General features: G+C 41.7%; 1 protein-coding gene across 1 annotated transcript in view; it reads left to right on the plus strand.

The window, feature by feature from the left end:
• The first annotated feature begins 722 nt into the window (after positions 1 to 722).
• PIP5K1B (phosphatidylinositol-4-phosphate 5-kinase type 1 beta) overlaps positions 723 to 20,722 on the plus strand; it is a 232,466-nt gene continuing 212,466 nt past the window's right edge. The window contains exon 1 of the mRNA XM_052645045.1: positions 723 to 791. Within this exon, the coding sequence (XP_052501005.1) occupies positions 723 to 791 (69 nt within the window). The remainder of the gene's footprint in view (positions 792 to 20,722) is intronic.

The following is a 20,722-nucleotide window of genomic DNA, read 5'->3' on the forward strand; positions in this document are numbered from 1 at the left end:
TAGAAGCACAAAATCATTACTGTTACGTTATTTGTAGAAACAAAACCCCTGAACCACATCAACTGTTCTTCAATATTGGCATTGTTAACTAAAGTATTAACACACATTTATGTTCACACAGTGGTGTCTCTTGCAGCTAATAAAAACTATTCTTACAATGAGGTTTTTATATTCAAATGGGAAAATGCTCATTACGTAAATGTTCAGTGAGAAATGCTGGATTAAGATGGTATCATAATATTTTTCATATGAAAGTACATGGAACAAAAGGTGGAAACAAATATACCAAAATGTGAGTAGTAGAGTTGCCCAAGGGCAGTAGAACTGAGTCATTGTTTTGTTGTGATTCATATTTTTTGGTACTTTCCAGATATTTTTATAGGAGACATCATATATAACCAGAAGGAAAGGGTCTAAGAGTGTGTAGAAAGAAGCTTATGTACATAATCTGGGCTTGGACTTCCATGGCACCTTTCTTAGAGCATATGGAGTAGAGCATGCTACCAAAATGGTTTAAAGTGAAGCATTATTTTGGAAAGATTGGGGAACACAGAATTTGTTTTTTCTTAGCATTTTAAGAAATGTCTTCCTTTTTTAGAGACCACAGCCATAACAACGAAAATGTAATTAACCGAAACAGATTCTCTAGGTAACAATATTATTAGCCTATTGTATTTCAGTGTAGAACTTCTAAATTCAAATAGGTCCACTTCTTTTTACAGATGTCGTCTGCTGCTGAGAATGGAGACACGGCACCTGGGAAACAAAACGAGGAGAAAACCTACAAAAAGGTGAATGAGTGTGTTGTTTTCTTTTTTTCAGCTCAAAAAAAGGAACTGTTTTATTGCTTGGAATGTTAATATTGCCATAAGCCTTTGCTTCCTCCAAAGCATTTGTATGGAAGTTACTGCCTTAGCTTCCTGTTTCTGTAACAAATGACCAGAAAGTTAGTGGCTTAAACAACATAAATGTATTATCTTACAGTTCTGTAGGTCACCAGTCTGACATAGGTCTCACTGGGTTGAGAGCCAGGTGTCCATAGGACTGCCTTCCTTTCTGGAGGCTCCAGGGAAGAATTCGTTTTCTTGTCGTTTCCAGCTTCTTGAGGTTGCCTGTTTTCTCTGAGTCATGATTTCCTTCGCAGCCAGGAAAGGCCAATTGAGTCTTTATCAGGCCCTATCATTCTGACACTTTTTTAAAGTCTTCATTGAATTTGTTGCACTATTGCTTCTATTTTATGTTTTGCTTTTCGGGGAGCTGCCGAGGCATATGGGATCCTAGCTCTCTGAGCATGGATTGAACCTGCGCCCCCTGCATTAGAAGATAAGTCTTAACCTCCGGACTGCCAGGAAAGTTCCAGTTCTGATATTTTAAATTGTAAGTCCCTAACTTGTGGGATCTAATGCCTGATGATCTGAGCTAGAACTGATGTAATAATAGAAATGAAGTGCACGATAAATGTAATGCTTTTAATGGTAGTTTGCTCACTCAGTCACGCCATCCGACTCTTTGTGACCCTGTGAACTGTAGCCCACCAGGCTCTTCCGTCCAAGGGATTTTCCAGGCAAGGATACTGGAGTGGTTTCCATGTCCCTCTCCAGGGGAACTTCCTGACCTAAGGATCAAACCCGGGACTCCTATATTGCAGGCAGTCTCTTGCATTGCAAGTGGATTCTTTTACCAATTAAGTCACCAAGGCAGCTGCTTTGCTTGAGTTATCCTGAAATCACCCCCTCACCCACCCAGTTCTTGGAAAAAATTGCTTGCACAAACCACTGCTGTAAAGGATGCCTGTGATTATATTGAGCCCCCCTGGATAATCCAGAATACTCCCTTTATTTTAAAGTCACCTGATTAGGAACCTTAATTTCTTCTCCGCCCTTACTCCTTGTTGTCATGTACTGTAACATATTCACAGATCCCAAGAATTTGGGTGTAGAAATCTTGGGGTGGGGGTGGGGGACATTTTTCTGCCCACCACAGTTACTGTGATAGATCGACAGAAGGTAGTTATTTGAAAACCCTTCCTAAGAAGAAGGCCCTATGTGTGTGAAATGTTGTGTGTCTACCATAAGAATCTTTTAATTGACTTGCTACTTACCACCAAAATTTTAAACATTTTCCACCCTTAAAAAAGATTTTTAATGTGAAATTTCATCGCACCCCTTACTAAGCCTCTCAGATTCCATGTCTTCAGCTCATTTCACAAAAATCTCTTTCCACACTTCCCAGTATCCCTCGCCTGACTACTCTTTGACTTCAATAAATTCTTGGTTCCTGGCAACCAAGCTGATGTTCAGAAGCATAATATATGTCCCCAAGCACCACTGTTCCTGATTTTAAATTGACTATACATTTTACCTTTTAAAAGACCTTGCTCTCCTTCTCTCTTGGGAATAGATGGTTTGTGTATCATAGGTTTATTATACCTAACATTTCCTTTTGCATTTCACTCTGTAATGGATAGCTAGCAAGAAGTTCTGTCATAAAGTACATGAGCCATGTGATCTACCCACAGATTCAGGTCATGGAACTAACATGATATATTTCCTGTTCCATTTTCATGTGGAATAATATGTGCTTTTTCCTGGCATATATTTTCTTCTGACTTTTCTACTCAGCCAAACCTAGAAGTATAAACAGAGTGGTTGCCACCCAAAGTGGTGATGTGTATGGAGAAGAGTAGGGTAAATATTCTCAGGCTCTCACGTGTCATGTTGTAGCTTATAAAATTTGTAAATCTGAACAGAGACAGCAATACATTGTTATTTATTTTTAAGCACAGGTAGAAAATGAAATCCCACCTGATATACCCAAGACTTTTTCTAAGTTCAGTCAAACATGAGACCAACACAGAGATGGTCAAACTGCCAGCTTGACATTGCTTCAGATCACTTTCAGGCAGTTTTCTCAGTCAGCATCAAGATGCACTGTGATTCTTGACTCTGTTCTGCTTTACAGGAGCTCTCTAGTGATGCATAAGTGATAGAAGGAATGTGACCAAGCAATCTTGGAGTCTGCTAAATGTGTCTAGCCCAAGAAGTAGTAAAGTAGGTTTTCAATAATATTATAGGTATGATTCTATGATGAATGTCTCTAACAAGAAATTTGGCTCAGCATATTGCGAAGGTTATAAAAACTAAAAATCACATTGTAGGACTGCAGATGACTCTGATAAATAAGAGAGGATGCAGGAAACTCGAGGGCAAAAACAATGATGTCTTTTCATGTGTGATGACATAGCTTTTTAATGATCTCTGATTTTAAAAGGAAGATTAACAAGAGAAGAGGTGTTTAGCCTTTTTATAAGAAAAGCACCACAGCACAACACAATGCCTAGAACTGTAGCCCTCAGTTAATATGCTGTTGATGTACAAAGCAAGAAGGGATCACGTAGAGAAAAAGTGTTGCTTTGCTAACAGGTAATGGCTCAGCTAAACTATTCAATTTAATTGTTCTCCATTTAGCAAAAGGTCTTTAAACTGGAGGTGTTAATGGTGGACTTAGAAGAGTTGATAGCAGGAGTTACATTAGCTGCCGGAGATGTGTTTGTCTCTAGGCCCAGTTAAACCATTTCCCAGATAAAAGAACTTGAAGCTAGAATAGGGAAACCACTGAATGAACTTTGAAAAATTAGGAGACTGGAAGACTTACCAAAAGTCAGGAGATGAGCAAATATCATCCTTGTTTTCAAAAATGAGGGAAACCATTCTGGAGACCAGACATGAAACTGTTCCTCAGCATAATTTGAACCTGGATTAGTATAGCTATATACATTTAGAGAAGAAACACGTGTCTTTTACAAAGCTGCAGAGGTTCATAAAGATGGAGTTTATGTTAAATTAACTGCACTTCCTGTTATGAAAGAATCATTAAATTGGTTGCAGATAAGAATTCTCAATTTTAATGCATCTTGATTTAAAGATAGCTGGCATATTCTTGTTGCATCCTTTCAGACAAGGTGGAAAAGTATGGATAAAGTATTATAATTAGTAGGTTGTACCTGGTTAGGCTAATGTTCCCAAAGAGTAGAAGTTTTGTTCCTTATTCACTTAGTATTTCCTGACAAGATGCATAAGCTGTCCCTGGGTAGCTTCATATTTTTACCCATGACCTTCATGGAGACATCTAATTTATAGTCTGCAAATGTGCAGATGACAGAAAGCTGGGAGTAATAACAGACTAGATTGGTGTCATCAAACCCACTATACATTTCATAGCTATTGCCCCTTTTATAAATACCTTAAAATTAAATTTCTTTCCCAGTCTTGAAACCTTGACCATGGGGTACGCTCTTTTAAATGACCCTTTGGATTTTGCCTGTGACTGAAGCCAGTCCAGGTTAAGAATACCCTGATCTTGGGTGCTAGGTGTGAGAAGAATATCAAAAGAGTTTATAAGGAACTTACAATTGAGTGGGAGCACCAAGACATGAAAACAATTTTAAAACACAGTAGTCTGTAACAAAGGTTCAAAAGAGGAAAAATCGATATGGGGTTAGAGTTAATGAGAGGGTTTAGGTTTTCTGTATCAAGGTTCACTGGGCAGCTGCCAGCAACACTCAGCATCATAAGTGCTGTGATGCCCACGTGTTTTTAGGGAACACTCAGAGTTCATGGAACACGGTTATGCTCTCTGAGTCTCAATTATTTTCATGTGACTATTTAGGCTGACTGCTTTTTGTTCCTACGGTTGACCATTTCTCTAATCCATTATCAGTTCCTGGCAAGCCCAGGAAGAATAGTTAAAATCAGTTGGGAAGGTTAATGTCTTTAGCTAATGACTGAGATAAGAATTTTGATTTTAGCTGCTTAAAACAAACACGTTGCCCATGAAGACAGGTATTAAGAGCTGCCTGGCTTTCTTAAGGAGTGTGGTTGTTTCTGTTCTCAGTTCATTTATTGGGTATCTTCTGCAAGAATTGTAAATGCACAGGCCTCAGGGGCCAGGCAGATAATAAGGGAATAAAACAAGCAGAGAGAAAGTGGTGAACAAGAGAATACATTCCTTTTATAAAGGGGACAGATGGCCTTAAGCACTAGCTAATAAACCTTTGTGTGAGGCCTTACCCAGGGTTGCCAGAAAACTGATTTTTCATGAAATAAAGAATGTGGATTCTGATGTAAAACTCCTAATTGTTGAAAGATTGGCAACTGATTCAAAATTATTCAATATTACACTCAGGAAGTCTGTACACAGTGGAAGATAACAAAGACTCTGACCCTTTCCCTGAATGATTTTCCCTTTAAAAACCTTCATGGTCTGGCAGAATTTCACAGTTGGTTTCTGGACAGGAATTCACTGTTTCCCCAGGTGCTGGTCTCCTAAATAGAGCAAACTTTCTGTTTCTACCAAAAAAAAAAAAAAAAAGCCCCCCAAAACAAAACAAAGAAAACCACTCTGAAAAAAGCAACAAACTGTATCAATTGTATCTTGTCCTCACATGGGGCCAGTTTGCAATCTCTGCACTGTTTGGGTAAGGAGGTGAGATAGGAGAGGAAGATGTAAAAGAAATGCATGTAAGGCCTGGTCCCTTCTTCCTATATCCATACAACTTATTTAAGAGAAAAGAAAGAGGAGACCCACATGAAAAAAATAAATAAGTCAAATTGATATTAAGTGCCAATACAAGTGGCATTTTACTTAATCGTCTAGCAAATCCTGACAAGTACAAAGCTCATTACAGTCTTCTGGGAAAATGTCCTTTTTTTGGACTTGTTTGTTAGCAGAACATTTTGCTGGGATAAAAATTTCTTAGATGCCTCATTGCTTTTTGTCATGGCAGAAAATCCGACTCATTCAGGGACTGTGTGTTGATTGATCTACTCATTTGTCTCAGGGACGGGGAATCGAATCGGCACAGGCACAGAATCATCGGGGGTGAACGTAATTTGTTGGAGGGACAGGAGTCTGGTCTAAACAAAGCTAAGTGTCATTGTTTGGAGAAAGCAGAGGAAATTTTGGAAGTGTGGCCTGGCTGTACGTGACTGCTAGCTTTGAGTGCTGGTTGGAGGCCTTTGGATTTCATATTCTGAGCCAGCACCATCCATTAGAACTTTTGGCAGTGATGGAAATGTTCTATGATCTATACTAATACAGTAGTTACAAGCTGTATGTGGCTGTTGGACTTTTGAAATGTGACCCATGTGTTTGAGGAAGGAATTTTTAAAATTCTAGTTTAATAAACACATGTGGCTAGCGGCTACCATATTAGATAGCACAATTCTAGGCAGTGAGGTCCTGTGACATTGGTTTGGTGGTTAGTGACACGATGAAATGACAGTACAAATTACAACAAAGGTTGGCCTGAAAATTTTCCATCATAATAATGATAGAAATTTTCTACCATTGGTGGAACTAGAGAAGTTTGAAGATGAGATTTTTTTTTTAACAAGGTCATTATGAAGGAAGAAGGAAGCAGAAAACAGGACATCAGTGCACTTTATAAGTGGTTTAAACTTGAATAAAATACCAGTGCTGGAGGCCTGAGTTTTCTTTCTTTGGGATGTGAGGAAATTGCCCACATCTACTCCCACCCTTCCAAAATAAATATGTCATTGTGGCTCAATGGCTTATGCCAGGTCACCTAGCAATTCTTTATCAGGAACATGAAAAGTTGCAGCCTTAGGATGTCCTAGTTTTGTGACTTGTCTGTCAGAATCAGTGTCTCCAGGTTGGCTGGCTGTGGGCAGGCATGGGAAATTTGTAGTGCTGCCCTTTGCTTCCCTCCCTCTCTCACCTCCCCAGCCAAAAGTCGTCATTCCAGGCCTGTCACCCTCCCTCCTCTACTCCTCCTTCCATCCTGGGCCTGCCCACAGCAGGGGCTCCTCCCCCCGGGAGAGTCTGGTTTTGATGACTTCCACAGGCTGCTGTAGGTCTGGAGGGTCCATCTTTAGCACCAATACCTCGACTGCAGGTGATCTCTTCATCATGTTAGCCAATTCCCACCAGGATGGGCACGCTTAGTGAGAGCACTCACAGTGACCTAGTAGGAAACTGACCACTCTAGCTATAAACGGTCCTTGACCCAAATTCCCCAGGGTATTTTGTTTGTTTTTGTTTTTTTTCATTTTTGATTTTTAAGACCTAGGTTGTCATGTAAGTCCATTGTCTCAGCCTGTGTCCCTCTCAGTGGAGGCAGGCAGGGACAGGTGGGAAGAGCCCTGCCTTCCTCGGTCCACACTGTCAGTGAAGATGTCCGTGACGACTTTTTAAAAATTAATTATTTATTTTAATTGGAGGCTCATTATTTTACAATATCATAGTGGTTTTTGCCATACATTGACATGAATCAGCCATGGGTGTTCATCTGTCCCCCATCCTGAACCCCACGCCCACCTCCCTCCCCATCCCATCCCTCAGGGTTGTGCCAGTGCACCAGCTTTGCGTGCCCTGTTTCATGCACTTGATGACTTTTGAAACGTGAGTGAACTCATGACTCAGCAATACTTCTAACTAAGAGGAAATATTTATTTAAATACAAGCTCTTTTATAAAACATCCATGGGAAGATACACAGGCAGATGTCAACATCGCCTGCCCCTGGGGAGAACTGGATGGTGGGAATCTTGGGTCGAAGGAAGCTTTTCTGTATGTACTTTTGATGCATATTTAACTTTGAACCATATAAATGTTTTGCTTATTCAAAAATTGAAAAAATAACATTTTGAGATGGGAACAAGGGAGAGCTGGCATGTGTCCCAGCGCTAACTGCTCTTCCCTTTAGCCTCCACTTCCAGAAATAAGACCTTTGCCTTCTGCCCTGATGGAGGTACACTCTATAGCTAAGCAGAGACAACCTTGTCTCTGTATTGAGCAGCCCTTGTCATCAGTAAACTTCCACTGGTCTATAGGAAGAGTGATCCTGTGGCATTCCGAGTGTTAGTGTTAATATAAGTTCATGATCCCACACACAGTGAGGTGGAGCAGAGAAAGGTTTATTACAGGGCCATGCAAGGAGGCTCAGGTGCTAAAAACTCTTGAGCTCCCTGAAGGGTTTGGCAAAGCATTTTTTGGGGTTTTTTTAAATGACTTTATTTTTTTAATCGAAGGATAATTGCTTTACAGAATTTTGTGGTTTTCTGTCACACATCAACAAGAATAAGCCACAGGTACACCCGTGTCCCCTCCCTCCTGAACCTTCCTCCCACCTTCCTCCCCAGTAGATTGTCACAGAACGCCTGTTTGGCAAAGCATTTTAAAGAGCCAGGCAAGAGAGCTGGAGAGTCACAGGATACCTGATCAGACTGTAAACAATTCTCTGATTGGCTGATGCTGAGGGAGCAGGGTGGTGTCATGGGGGTTACCTTCATCAGTCCTTAGGCTCAAGGAGACCTGGGGCTGTTTGCTCATGGACATCAAGTAGTTAACGTCTTGCATTTGGTGGAGCATTTTCATATCTGCAAAACAACTCAGGAAATTTGCATCAAGTACCATTTTCTATGTACTTTAGAGAAGAGCTGAAGCAGAGCATGGAGGGGGAAGGCCTGTCCTGGGAAGGCGCCACAGGCTCCTGCTAGGTTACATTATTCCTAAATCCACCTTAATCCACAACACCCTAACCCCGTGGTGCTCAACCAGTGACCAGGGAACATTCAGCAATGTCTGGATACGTTTTGTTTGTCACAGTTGGAGGGTGGTCCTATTGACATCAAGGAGGTAGAAGCCAGTGATGCTGCGTCCTACTATGGCCAGAGCAGAGCTCACAGCAAAGAACTATTAAAATGTTAGTAGTGAGAAGGTTTTTCAATCAAACCCAGCTACCCTTTTAAGTGGAGGATAGATGTCAGTGACTGAGCACAGGCTCACAGATATGAGTCTAGCTGTTTTAGATACTAGTTGTATCATCAGTTGTATCGTCTTGGCTTCCCAGGTGACTCAGTGGTAAAGAATCTGCCTGCCAATGCAAGAGACACAGGAGACGTGGGTTCAATCTCTGCACTGGGAAGATCCCTTGGCAATGGCAACCCACTCCAGTATTCTTGCCTGGGAAATCTCATGAACAGAGGAGCTTGGCAGGCTACACCCCATGGGGTCATGAAGAGTTGGATATGACTGAGCATGCACACACTGTATCATCTTAGGCACTTTCCCTAATTGATTTGACTCTTAATTTTTCTCACTGATGAAATGTACTTAATACCTGCCTTTACCAGCTCACAGCACTGTGAGAATCAAATGATTTAACAATGTGAACAAGTCCTGGGAAAAATGGAATGCCAAAGAGTAAAGACTCTGTTGAATTAGCAAAAGCAGGATCTCTCAGCCTCTGATTTCTAATCAGATTAGTTCTGTTAGAACTGAGCATGGCAGGCAGTGCAACTACCTCCCCCAGTGCTGGGCTCAGGGGGAGAAATGTCACTTAGCATTCTCGAGCTGCCCTGGTCTGGCCTGGGCATCAGAGAGTAGATGGAGCTGAAAGAAGACAGTCTTTCCTTCCCAACAGCAGGGGTTTCAGAAATAAGAGAGAAAGGTGTGCTTCTAGTGGTGGGCTTCCTTGGCACTTTTAAAATTAAACAACAAGAAAATGAGCTCTCCCATTCAGAGAGGAGGAGTTCTAATCTCATTCGATGCAGAAGCATGTATAATCATCTACCATTGCCATCCACCCCTTTGTACAGATCTTCCCTCCAGGTCTGTCAGCTTTCATAGAGGATCACCTGCCCTTCTGACTCCTTTCTCGAAAAGTCCTCAAGCAAGTGATTTGAAATCTTCCTTGATGACTTTCAAGCAAGATGTGGCAGGTAATTAAGCGAAAACGATCTGCAACTTCTAAATAGGAGGAGAAGCCCCCTTATCCTACCCCAGGGATTACCTGATTACCTGAGCTGTTCATTCCTGCTGCTGCTAAGTCACTTCAGTCATGTCCGACTCTGTGTGACCCCACAGACGGCAGCCCAGCAGGCTCCCCGTCCCAGGGATTCTCCAGTCAAGAATATTGGAGTGGGTTGCCATTTCCTTCTCCAACACATGAAAGTGAAAAGTGAAAGTGAAGTCTCTCAGTTGTGCCCGACCCTCAGCAACCCCATGGACTGCAGCCTTCCAGGCTCCTCTGTCCATGGGATTTCCAGGCAGGAGTACTGGAGTGGGGTGCCATTGCCTTCTCCGTGTTCATTCTTAAGTGACCTCTTTTAGCACTCATATGGCCCTGATCCTGTTTGTTAAGCCACCCAGGTTTGTTATGCTTCTGCATCCTGGTTAACCATGGAAACTCCCCCAAACTCTGACTCCAGGGGATAATAGGCTACACCCAAATTTATTGCACAGCTTCCTTCTGGGGCAACAAGAAACACTGCATTGTTACATTTGGTGTTCATGGCAGGCTGGGAGGCTGGAGTTTCCAGTGTTTCTACAGCCAGTTGGGCCATCTGAGCTGGAGCTCCTGCTCCCAGGGCACAAGGGCGCTTTTGTTTTCAAGTTAAAAGGGTTAATATCTACAGGCCATCTGCATACCTCCCTGCACAGCTTGGCCAATGGGGTTCTGGTCTGGTCAGCCAGCCCCGGTCCCAATGCTCAGGGCTTAACCATTTTTATCACTGCCACCCCACTTCCCTCTCCTCGTGTGCTTAAGGATTTTTAAAGGCAGCTCTTAAGATATTGCATGAGATCATAGAATTTTAATATTCTGAAATTCTTCATTCTGGATTCCAAAAAAGATGATAGACAATGTGTGTTAGGTTCTAGGTTTTTATCTACTTAACAGATGCTAATAGGACATATGCCATGTGCTTATTCAGGACTTTTCATATTTGATGACGTTAGGATCATTGGTTGCTGGAAGCATCTTATTTCTCAAATTCAAGTGGGTTTATTCTACCCTGAAATCTATTATTTCATCAAGTTAAAGTGTAATTATTACCAACTGAAAGCACTTTCAAAGCTATGCTGGTAATAAGACCTAACATTAAGTGCTTAACGTATGCTAGGCACCGTTTTAAGCAGTTTAGAATTATTAACTCACTCTTACGACAACCCTATGAATTAGGACAGAGGAGAAAACGAGGTACTGAGAGGTTAAGTAACCTACTCTGGGCCACAGAACCAGTAAGTGGCAAGATAAAACTGGGATTCTAACCCCAACTGTCTCTATCTAGGGTCCGTCAGATCCTAGCGATCTGTTACCCCCTCCCACACTGTGGTGCCTACGACAGACATTAAAATGGAAAAACGCTCCATTATCCAGTAGAACAGTGGGGGCCAGCGGCACAGACAAACTCAGCCATCTTTAGAATGGGAAAAATGAACAAAATTCAACAATTTTAAAGCATGATTTTCCTAATTTGGCGGCCCAGAAGCCAAATTTTCTCCTCCAAAGTGTTTCATCTATGAATATAGAATCTGAACTGTAGCCTCCAAAATACTTTTCTCTAGAAACTACATTATTGTTCAGTCACTAAGTCATGTCTGACTCTTTGCAACCCTGTGGACTGCAGCACACCGGGCTTCTCTGTCCTTCACCGTCTCCTGAAGTTTGCTCAAATTCATGTCCACTGAGTTGACAAAAGTACATAGTCATTTTGAAATGAAAAAACAAATTGATCCCATGGGCACTGGCCAGAACATGGGAAATAAAATGAGAAAGTCGTAACTTCAAAAATCATTCTTGACCACAGCACTCCAAATTGACAGGGAGGGTTGAGATCTACTTGGAGGGGTGGCATTTTCTGGGCTGATTTAAAAGCTAACCTTTCCGTAGACTGTCACAAGGGGAGTAATGACTCACTGAAAATCTGCTCAGTGGCTAAAAGATCTGATAAAGGAAGTACTGGGTCCAAGGGTGACTATTTTAGAAGTTATTTTCCCCTATGGAAATCAAGTTCCCCCAAAAAGCACACCTGCCTTTTCTGGCGAGTGCAGTTCACTGTGGCTGATGCTTTTGTTATGAAAGGATGGTCGTTTCTGGTGAGTTCAGTTCACTGTGTCTGAGACTTTTGATGAAAGGACAGTGAAGAGGCTCACTCTCTGCTTGGAAGCCTTCACCCCAAGGCACACAGTACATCACTAAGGAGAGGAGAAAAAGAGGGTGGATGTGGTCTCTGGAGACTGTAATGATAAGATATTCTATCCTCCTAAATCTGTTTTGTTCAACTCCCTATATATATATATATATATATATATATATATACACACACACACACACACACACACACACACACACACACCCACACACCTAGACACCAGAGATATAAATTGGGTGTAATTATCAGCATTCAGAAAACGAAGATCATGGCATATGGTCCCATCACTTCATGGGAAATGGATGGGGAAACAGTGGAAACAGTGTCAGACTTTATTTTTTTGGGCTCCAAAATCACTACAGATGGTGACTGCAGCCATGAAATTAAAAGACGCTTACTCCTTGGAAGAAAAGTTATGACCAACCTAGATAGCATATTCAAAGGCAGAGACGTTACTTTGCCGACTAAAGTCTGTCTAGTCAAGGCTATGGTTTTTCCAGTGGTCATGTATGGATGTGAGAGTTGGACTGTGAAGAAGGCTGAGCGCCGAAGAATTGATGCTTTTGAACTGTGGTGTTGGAGAAGACTCTTGAGAGTCCCTTGGACTGTAAGGAGATCCAACCAGTCCATCCTAAAGGAGATCAACCCTGGGATTTCTTTGGAAGGAATGATGCTAAAGCTGAAACTCCAGTACTTTGGCTACCTCATGCGAAGAGTTGACTCATTGGAAAAGACTTTGTTGCGGAGGGATTGGGGGCAGGAGGAGAAGGGGACAACAGAGGATGAGATGGCTGGATGGCATCACTGCCTCGATGAACATGAGTCTGAGTGAACTCCAGGAGATGGTGATGGACAGGGAGGCCTGGCGTGCTGCAATTCATGGGGTCGCAAAGAGTCGGACATGACTGAGCAACTGAACTAAACTGATAAGGAAAATAAAGAGTTATGAGGAATTGGGTTCAATCATAGGGTCTAGCTGTACTTCTTTCCCAGTGGAGAGAAGATGAGCCACCCTTACCATCATGCCAGAGCTTTCTCTTCATCCAAGGTGTGCTGTCATCTACTTTGCGTTATGCACCAGGCTGCATTTGGTTATTGAGCGCAGAGCTAATATATAGACTCTCAGTGACATTCTAGTTCTCCTGAGCTAATTTTTCATATTGTGACTTTGTTGTTTTTCAGGGTGTGGTCAGTGCCTGGGCTGTAAAACATATCTTTGAATGTATGATACATCTGTGGATTCACTCATTTATTTAGTTGGCAAATATTTATTTAGCTTGGTACTGAGCTAGGCCTTGGAGGTAAGACAGAGGCAAGACAGACATAATCCGGCCCTGACCCTGCTTTTCTACTTGTGGTAGAGACGGACCAGAAAAAGTAGACATAATAAATTGATTACTGCCTTTAAAAGTGTTATGAAGAAAATCACCATAGGTAGGGCTGCTACCTTTTAGACAAGGTATACAGGGGGTTCTGAGGAGGTGACCCAGGGCTGGGATCACAAGCCTGAGAAGGAGCCAGCTAACAGAAGAATGGAATTGAGAACTTTCTTGATAGAACAGCTTCCACTGAGCCCTGGGGGCAGGAAGGGGTGCATGAATTCAAGCACCTAAAGGCGAGGCCAGTGTAGTGGAGGGTTCCAGGCCTGGAAGAGAGAGAGACAGAGTGAAGTGAGAGCAGTGGCTTTCAACTGGGGCTGGTGTTCTCCCCCAGGGCCATTAGACAATGCTGTCACATCTAGGGGGAGGGGATGCAACTCGTGTCCAGTGACTAGACCCAGAGATACTGCTACACATCCTGCGATGCACAGGACAGTCCCCCGAAACAACTGTCTGCCCACAAATGTCAGCAGTACGGAAACCCTGGCTTAGAGAAATAGGCAGAAGCTTAAGCTTAAGGTGGTAGTCTAGGAAGAGAGAAAGGAATAAATTCAAGGTATATTTCAGAGTTAGGATGGACTGGACTGGTTTGTGGTTGCAAGTGGGGGTGAGGGCATGACTGGAATATCGATGAGCCAGCATTCTAACTTGAGCACTTGGGTGGCTTTTGTGACTATTTATCAAGGTGGAAAAAAATGGTATGGGGGAAGGGTAGTGAGGGAAAATCAAGGTCTCCAGTCTGGACATGTCAGTTTCAGGGTGTCAGTGAGCCACTGAAGGAGAGAATCAAGTAGGTAGCTGGAAGTGTGGATTTAGGACTCAGGGAAGAGGTCAGAGTTCTGCTTCAGTTTGTCAAACTGTAGATTCACAGTGAGATAGATGGAAAAGCGAGGCCCCCAGACTAAGGAACACCTACATTTTGGTTTTACCTCCATATACCCTCCTCCAGAGTGTCAGATTTTTAAAATAAACAAAATTGGCGAAGTCCTTCCCTTAGGATCTTCCACTGGCCTTCTGTTACCTACCCATGCTCCACAGCACACAAATCCTTTACAGTCTTCCCCTCACTGGGCGTGTCCAAGCCCACCTCCTGCAGCTACCTTGAACACACCCGACTCCAGCCACACTGGGGTGTCTATCCCAGGTCCTCTATGCCCCTGCTGATTGCTGTGACCGCCCTCATTCTAGAAACAGCTCTCTTTTGGCCCTTCCCCATGCTCCAGGCTGTGACTGTTAGTCACTGCTTCCCAGGCTGCCCTCAGTCTCCTGCACTTACCTCTGTTATATCATGGATGACCTTGTTTTGTAATAATCGCGTGCAGTTACATCCTGACTACTGTACCGGGAGCAGCTAGAGAGCAGGGGCCTTGCAATCATCCAGACATCCACAGGGCCCCACACAGTGCCTGGCACATAGTGTTCAAGAGATGTATCACTTTTTTCTTCTTAATTCTAAGATTATTATAGACTTTCCGGAGAGATATGTTCTTGAACCTACAGTTCAGGATCTGCAATTAGAGGTGAGATATGTTGGGGGAAGGGAAGTGGGGAACGCAGGAATGAAACTTGGGCTTATCTGTTTTTTTTGGCTGCGCTGGGTTTTAGTCGCAGCATGTGGGATGTACTTCTCTGACCAGGGATTGAATCCCAGCCCCCTGCTTTGGGAGTTTGGAGTCTTAGCCGCTGGACCACCAGGGAAGTCACAACAATGAATTTTAAAAGGTATTCTTTTTCAATTTTGGTTTCCTCAGGGTATAATGCCTAGGAGTGGGATTAGTTTTTTAAGGAATCCCCAAACCATCTTCCATAGTGGCTGTTATCAATTTATATTCCCACCAACAGTGCAAGAGTATTCCCTTTTCTCCACACCTTCTCCAGCATTTATTGTTTGTCGATTTTTTGATGATGGCCGTTCTGACCGGTGTGAGGTGTTATCTTATTGTAGTTTTGATTTGCGTTTCTCTAATAATGAACAATGCTGAAGTAAGTCAGAAAGAAAAAGATAAATATCATATTCTAACACATATATACAGAATCTAGAAAAATGGTACTGAAGAATTTACTTACAGGGCAACAGTGGAGAAACAGACATAGAGACTTATGGACATGGGGAGAGGGGAGGAGAGGGTGAGATGTATGGAAAGAGTAACATGGAAACTTACATTACCATATGTAAAGTGGAGAGCCAATGGGAATTTGCTGTATGGCTCAGGAAACTCAAACAGGGGCTCTATATCAAGCTAGAGGGGTGGGATGGGGAGGGAGATGGGAAGGAAGTTCAAAAGGGAGGGAATATACGTATACCTATGGCTGATTCATGTTGAGGTTTAACAGAAAACAACAAAATTCTGTAAAGCAATTATCCTTCAACAACAAACGAAATTAATTTTTTTTAAAAAGTTACTCTTTTTCCAACTCTGTCACATAAAGGTTCTATTCTTTCCAGATGTTGGCCCAATTAAAAGCTGCCCTAGATAGATGCCAGGAATTGTCAGGGGAATCAGGATCTGGAGTTGGCTGGCAGTCTTTCTCTAGCACAGCAGCATAGTAAACACCCTTTTTTTGTTGTTACATAAAAGAAACAGGATGGACAGTTTTTCAGGTTTGCTGTTTCAAAGAGAAAAGAGAGGAAATAATAATTTAGCAGTTTTAAAAGCAGCTACATTCCTCATAAAATCATGGAGAGTGCAGGCCTTAAAGCTGCACTCAGGACCCCAAAACAGACAGTGATGTGAGTGCCAGCCCTAGACTCTTCCAGCCGTCCTTCCTCACCAGCATGGGTGAGAGTGGGTGGGGCCAGGCAGGCAAGCTGGCTCTGCCATTTATGAACTCGACCTTGTGCAGGACAGTGAATGTCTGAGCCCAGCAGTACCAGTGTGGTTTAAGCATTAGATCTGAGGGTGTATGAGAAAGTGCTTCGAGGACAGTAGTTGGGTGTACAAATATTAAATCTCTGTTATTGTTGCTGGATTCCCAGTCACCTCCTATGGAACTTAAGCCATGTGAGAGCAAGGACTTGGCAAGCTGGGAAGAACTCAGTTCTTAGTGAACGAACAGACACCAGTCCCCCCTTCTCCCTACTGGGGCCCTGCTTAAATTCAGAATTCCAAATAACCTGGGACTCTGACCTTTCCTGATGGTAGTTCCTACTATTGACAGGTCATTTTCAAAAGGCAGTGGGATTCTGCAAAAGAATCTCACTGTAAAAAAGGCAAAAGGAAATCTAACTTTTGTCTATTAAAGAAACCTTAAAAACAAACAAACAAAAAAAAACCTATGTCCAGAAAGGGAAAATGTTGTCTTTGCTTTCCAGCATATTAAATAAAAATTTGAAGATTTTTGTTGTGGCTTTACTATCTCCTAGGGTCTGAAATAGTTTGCAGAAACTATACTGGGTTTCTTAGGAGTCCTTTCCCCTCATCTATTTCTTCCTTTATATGTTTTATCTGCTTGTCTTGGGGCAGTGGAATTCTCCTGGGGAAATGAGAAGGCCTTCTCTCCAAGGACGCAGAGTGCAGTAGCATGGGGTGAAGGTGCGTCGCTGAAGATAGCAGGAGAGGGGAAGTCGGGGTGGGCAGGGAAACTCCAGCTTTGCATTACCTGCATTTTCAAGAAAATCATGGAAAAATGAAGCAGTGCAATCAGCACAGTCCTCCTCCTGCAAGATTATTGCCTTATTTTTAACTTAAAGACAGATCTGTTCCCTCACCCACTATATTCTGTCAAACACTGAAAGTGGATATAGCTGTGATATTATAAATTAGGAGTGTCTTAAAGTTGTAAATAGGAAAGAGATTTTGAAGCAGTGAAGCTGTATTTGTGAACAACATCAAAGGATGAAGTCTTCTGAAATTTCTCGTAAGAGGAAATCCTGTTTTTCAAGGGTGTTTACATATGCAAATATCCTAAGATTCCGTTTCCTTTTGGAATTTGGAATAAGCCTGCCCAAGCCACCTTGATGTTCCTCTTCATGCTTCTTATTCATTCATTCATTTAATTTTAAGCAGGCTTTTAAAAGCATATTGAATACTTTCACTGGCATATTGCTAATTAAAAAAATTTTTTATTATGGAGGCTCTAAAATGCTTCAGGCAAGTTTAGAAATGGGTGAGAAGCAACTGCACAGAATGAAAAAGCTCCTGGTTGCTCTAGCCAAGGGAAAAACAAACAGCTGCAGAGAGCAGAAGCAGATGGAGTATATGGCAGTGCGGCATCTCTTGGCCCTCAGAATCCTTTTAGGTACACACAAGGCAAAGTCTGGCCAAATGTGGGGTGCCAGGCATAACCTTTTACCCTCAGGCCTTTAGCCCAGTGTAGGAGGAATTTAAAATAGCAGTCTATTCTTAAATAGCAAACATTACAGCCATCCACACCCATCCTGCTTTATTGACCTATACACATCCTCAGCAGTCAACCTGGAGTAGAAAGGCCCCCAGTGACCCCAGCAGGAGAGCATCTTTGTTCTCAGCTTTCCAAGGCCTTAGAATACTTGTTTCCTGATGTGTTCTTACTCAGTAGATAAATCTGGGTACTTACTGGTGTTAGGCAGCAGGAATATAGCAACAAATAGAAGAGACCTGGCCCCTTACCCCACGGAACCATGTTAAATGGTCTGGACATTTTAGCACTATTACTGAATTACTTTTCAAAAAGTTATCCCACTTTAGACTCCCTCAGAGGTTTTGATTTGCATTTCTCTGATAATGAGTGATGTTAAGCTTCTTTTCATGTGTTTGTTAGCCATCTGTATGTCTTCTTTGGAGAAATGTCTGTTTAGTTCTTTGGCCCATTTTTTGATTGGGTCGTTCCCATGGTATTTTTAATTTTCAAAAATTTCCTAGTTGATGCTTTTATATTTATCCCTTTAATTGAACTTTGACTTCTAAGGTCATTTCCTCTAAAAAGATTTCGATTGTGATATTTGTTGAAATTAAGTTTATTAATGAATTTAGGAAGAAAGAGCATCTTTAACTATTCTACCCTTCTAAGAATGAACTCATCTCACATGCTAGTAAAGTAATGCTCAAAATTCTGCAAGCCAGGCTTCAACAATACGTGAACCATGAACTTCCTGATGTTCAAGCTGGTTTTAGAAAAGACAGGGGAACCAGAGATCAAATTGCCAACGTCCGCTGGATCATGGAGAAGGCAAGAGAGTTCCAGAAAAACGTCTATTTCTGCTTTATTGACTATGCCAAAGCCTTTGACTGTGTGGATCACAATAAAATGTAGAAAATTCTGAGAGAGATGGGAATACCAGACCACCTAACCTGCCTCTTGAGAAACCTGTATGCAGGTCAGGAAGCAACAGTTAGAACTGGACAGGGAACAACAGACTGGTTCCTAATAGGAAAAGGAGTGCATCAAGGCTGTATATTGTCATTGTGCTTATTTAACTTCTATGCAGAGTACATCATGAGAAACGCTGGACTGGAAGAAACACAAGCTGGAATCAAGATTGCCAGGAGAAATATCAATAACCTCAGATATGCAGATGACACCACCCTTATGGCAGAAAGTGAAGAGGAGCTGAAAAGCCTCTTGATGAAAGTAAAAGAGGAGAGTGAAAAAGTTGGCTTAAAGCTCAACATTCAGAAAACAAAGATCATGGCATCTGGTCCCATCACTTCATGGGAAATAGATGGGGAAACAGTGTCAGGCTTTCTTTTTTGGGGCTCCAAAATCACTGCAGATGGTGACTGCAGCCATGAAATTAAAAGACGCTTACTCCTTGGAAGAAAAGTTATGACCAACCTAGATAGCATATTCAAAAGCAGAGACATTACTTTGCCAACAAAGGTCCATCTAGTCAAGGCTATGGTTTTTCCAGTGGTCATGTATGGATGTGAGAGTTGGACTGTGAAGAAGGCTGAGCGCCAAAGAATTGATGCGTTTGAACTGTGGTGTTGGAGAAGACTCTTGAGAGTCCCTTGGACTGCAAGGAGATCCAACCAGTCCATTCTGAAGGAGATCAGCCCTGGAATTTCTTTGGAGGGAATGATGCTAAAGCTGAAGCTCCAGTACTTTGGCCACCTCATGCAAAGAGTTGACTCATTGGAAAGGACTCTGATGCTGGGAGGGATTGCAGGCAGGAGGAGAAGGGGACGACAGAGGATGAGATGGCTGGATGGCATCACTGACTCGATGGACGTGAGTTTGAGTGAGCTCCGGGAGATGGTGATGGACAGGGAGGCCTGGCATGCTGCGATTCATGGGGTCGCAAAGAGTTGAACACAACTGAGCAACTGAACTGAAGGATGAAATGTCTATATATTTATTGTCTTTTCCATTCCTCAGTAAATTTTTATTCAAAGATTCTCTACCTATTTTTGGTTAAATATACTTCTAAGTAAATTATGTGGGATTTTTGTTACTGTTGTGGATTTTTTTTTCCTACTGTGAACAGGATTCTTTTTTTTTCTCGATTGCATTTTCTAGCTAGAAATGTAAAAGATCTAGATTTGTCTGAATACATTTTATAAACTGCCAACTTGATCTCGTGAAACTACTCCACTAGGTCCATGATTGATTCTTGGATATTACAGGTAATAATCATATTATCTTTGAGTTATCATTTTTCTCCTTGTAATCAGCATTTTGTACTTGGTTTTCTTGTCTTACTTTACTAGCTGCATCTTACAAAATCATATCAAAGAATTTTTATGATAAAAGGACAGCCTTGTTTTTGTGCGTGATTAAAGGGCAAATGGCTCTTGCACTGTTCCTCAAACTGCATTCTTTAACACACACACATCATTAGTAGATACATAAATGCAAATCCATTGGTCAAATGCATTTGGGAAGTGTCCCTCTAGTGCTTCCAATAGTATAATGTTGTCACTTAGTTCAATAATTGTTTTCCATATTAAGAAAGTTTCTTCCTGACTCTAGCTTTCCTAAAAGATTTTTTGTAAACTTTAATTGGATATTGACTTTTTTTATAAAATTCATTCAAGCAGACAATGAAAAGGCAGTCATTGGAAACACAGTTCTCTTTTTGATATACTCTAAGTACTTGAAAATAATAAAACCATATTTTTCAGAAAATATTGTTTAATTTAGATTTGGTATCAGTCCAGATGAACAGGGTAATTGTATTATTTCTTTATAGATTGGGATGATTTTTAGAATTTCTTCCTATAGGCATGCTGATCTTTCTCCCATATTAGAGTAATCTGTATGGAAATTTTACTAAGATTTAGTTCTTTCTGCAAGCTATCCTGGGGTAGACAGATTGCTGAAATCATTCTCCTCAGAAATTGTGTTTGAGGGAAAAAAGGAGGGGACTTATTTTTCCACCTGAATAGTGTTTATTCAACTCAGTTTTACTTTTGTTTGTAATTTTATATTTGGGCTTCTCTTTCTTCATTTGTTAAATTGGGAATGT

Source organism: Budorcas taxicolor, chromosome 8, assembly GCF_023091745.1.
Source record: "Budorcas taxicolor isolate Tak-1 chromosome 8, Takin1.1, whole genome shotgun sequence".
Taxonomy (NCBI): Eukaryota; Metazoa; Chordata; class Mammalia; order Artiodactyla; family Bovidae; genus Budorcas; species Budorcas taxicolor.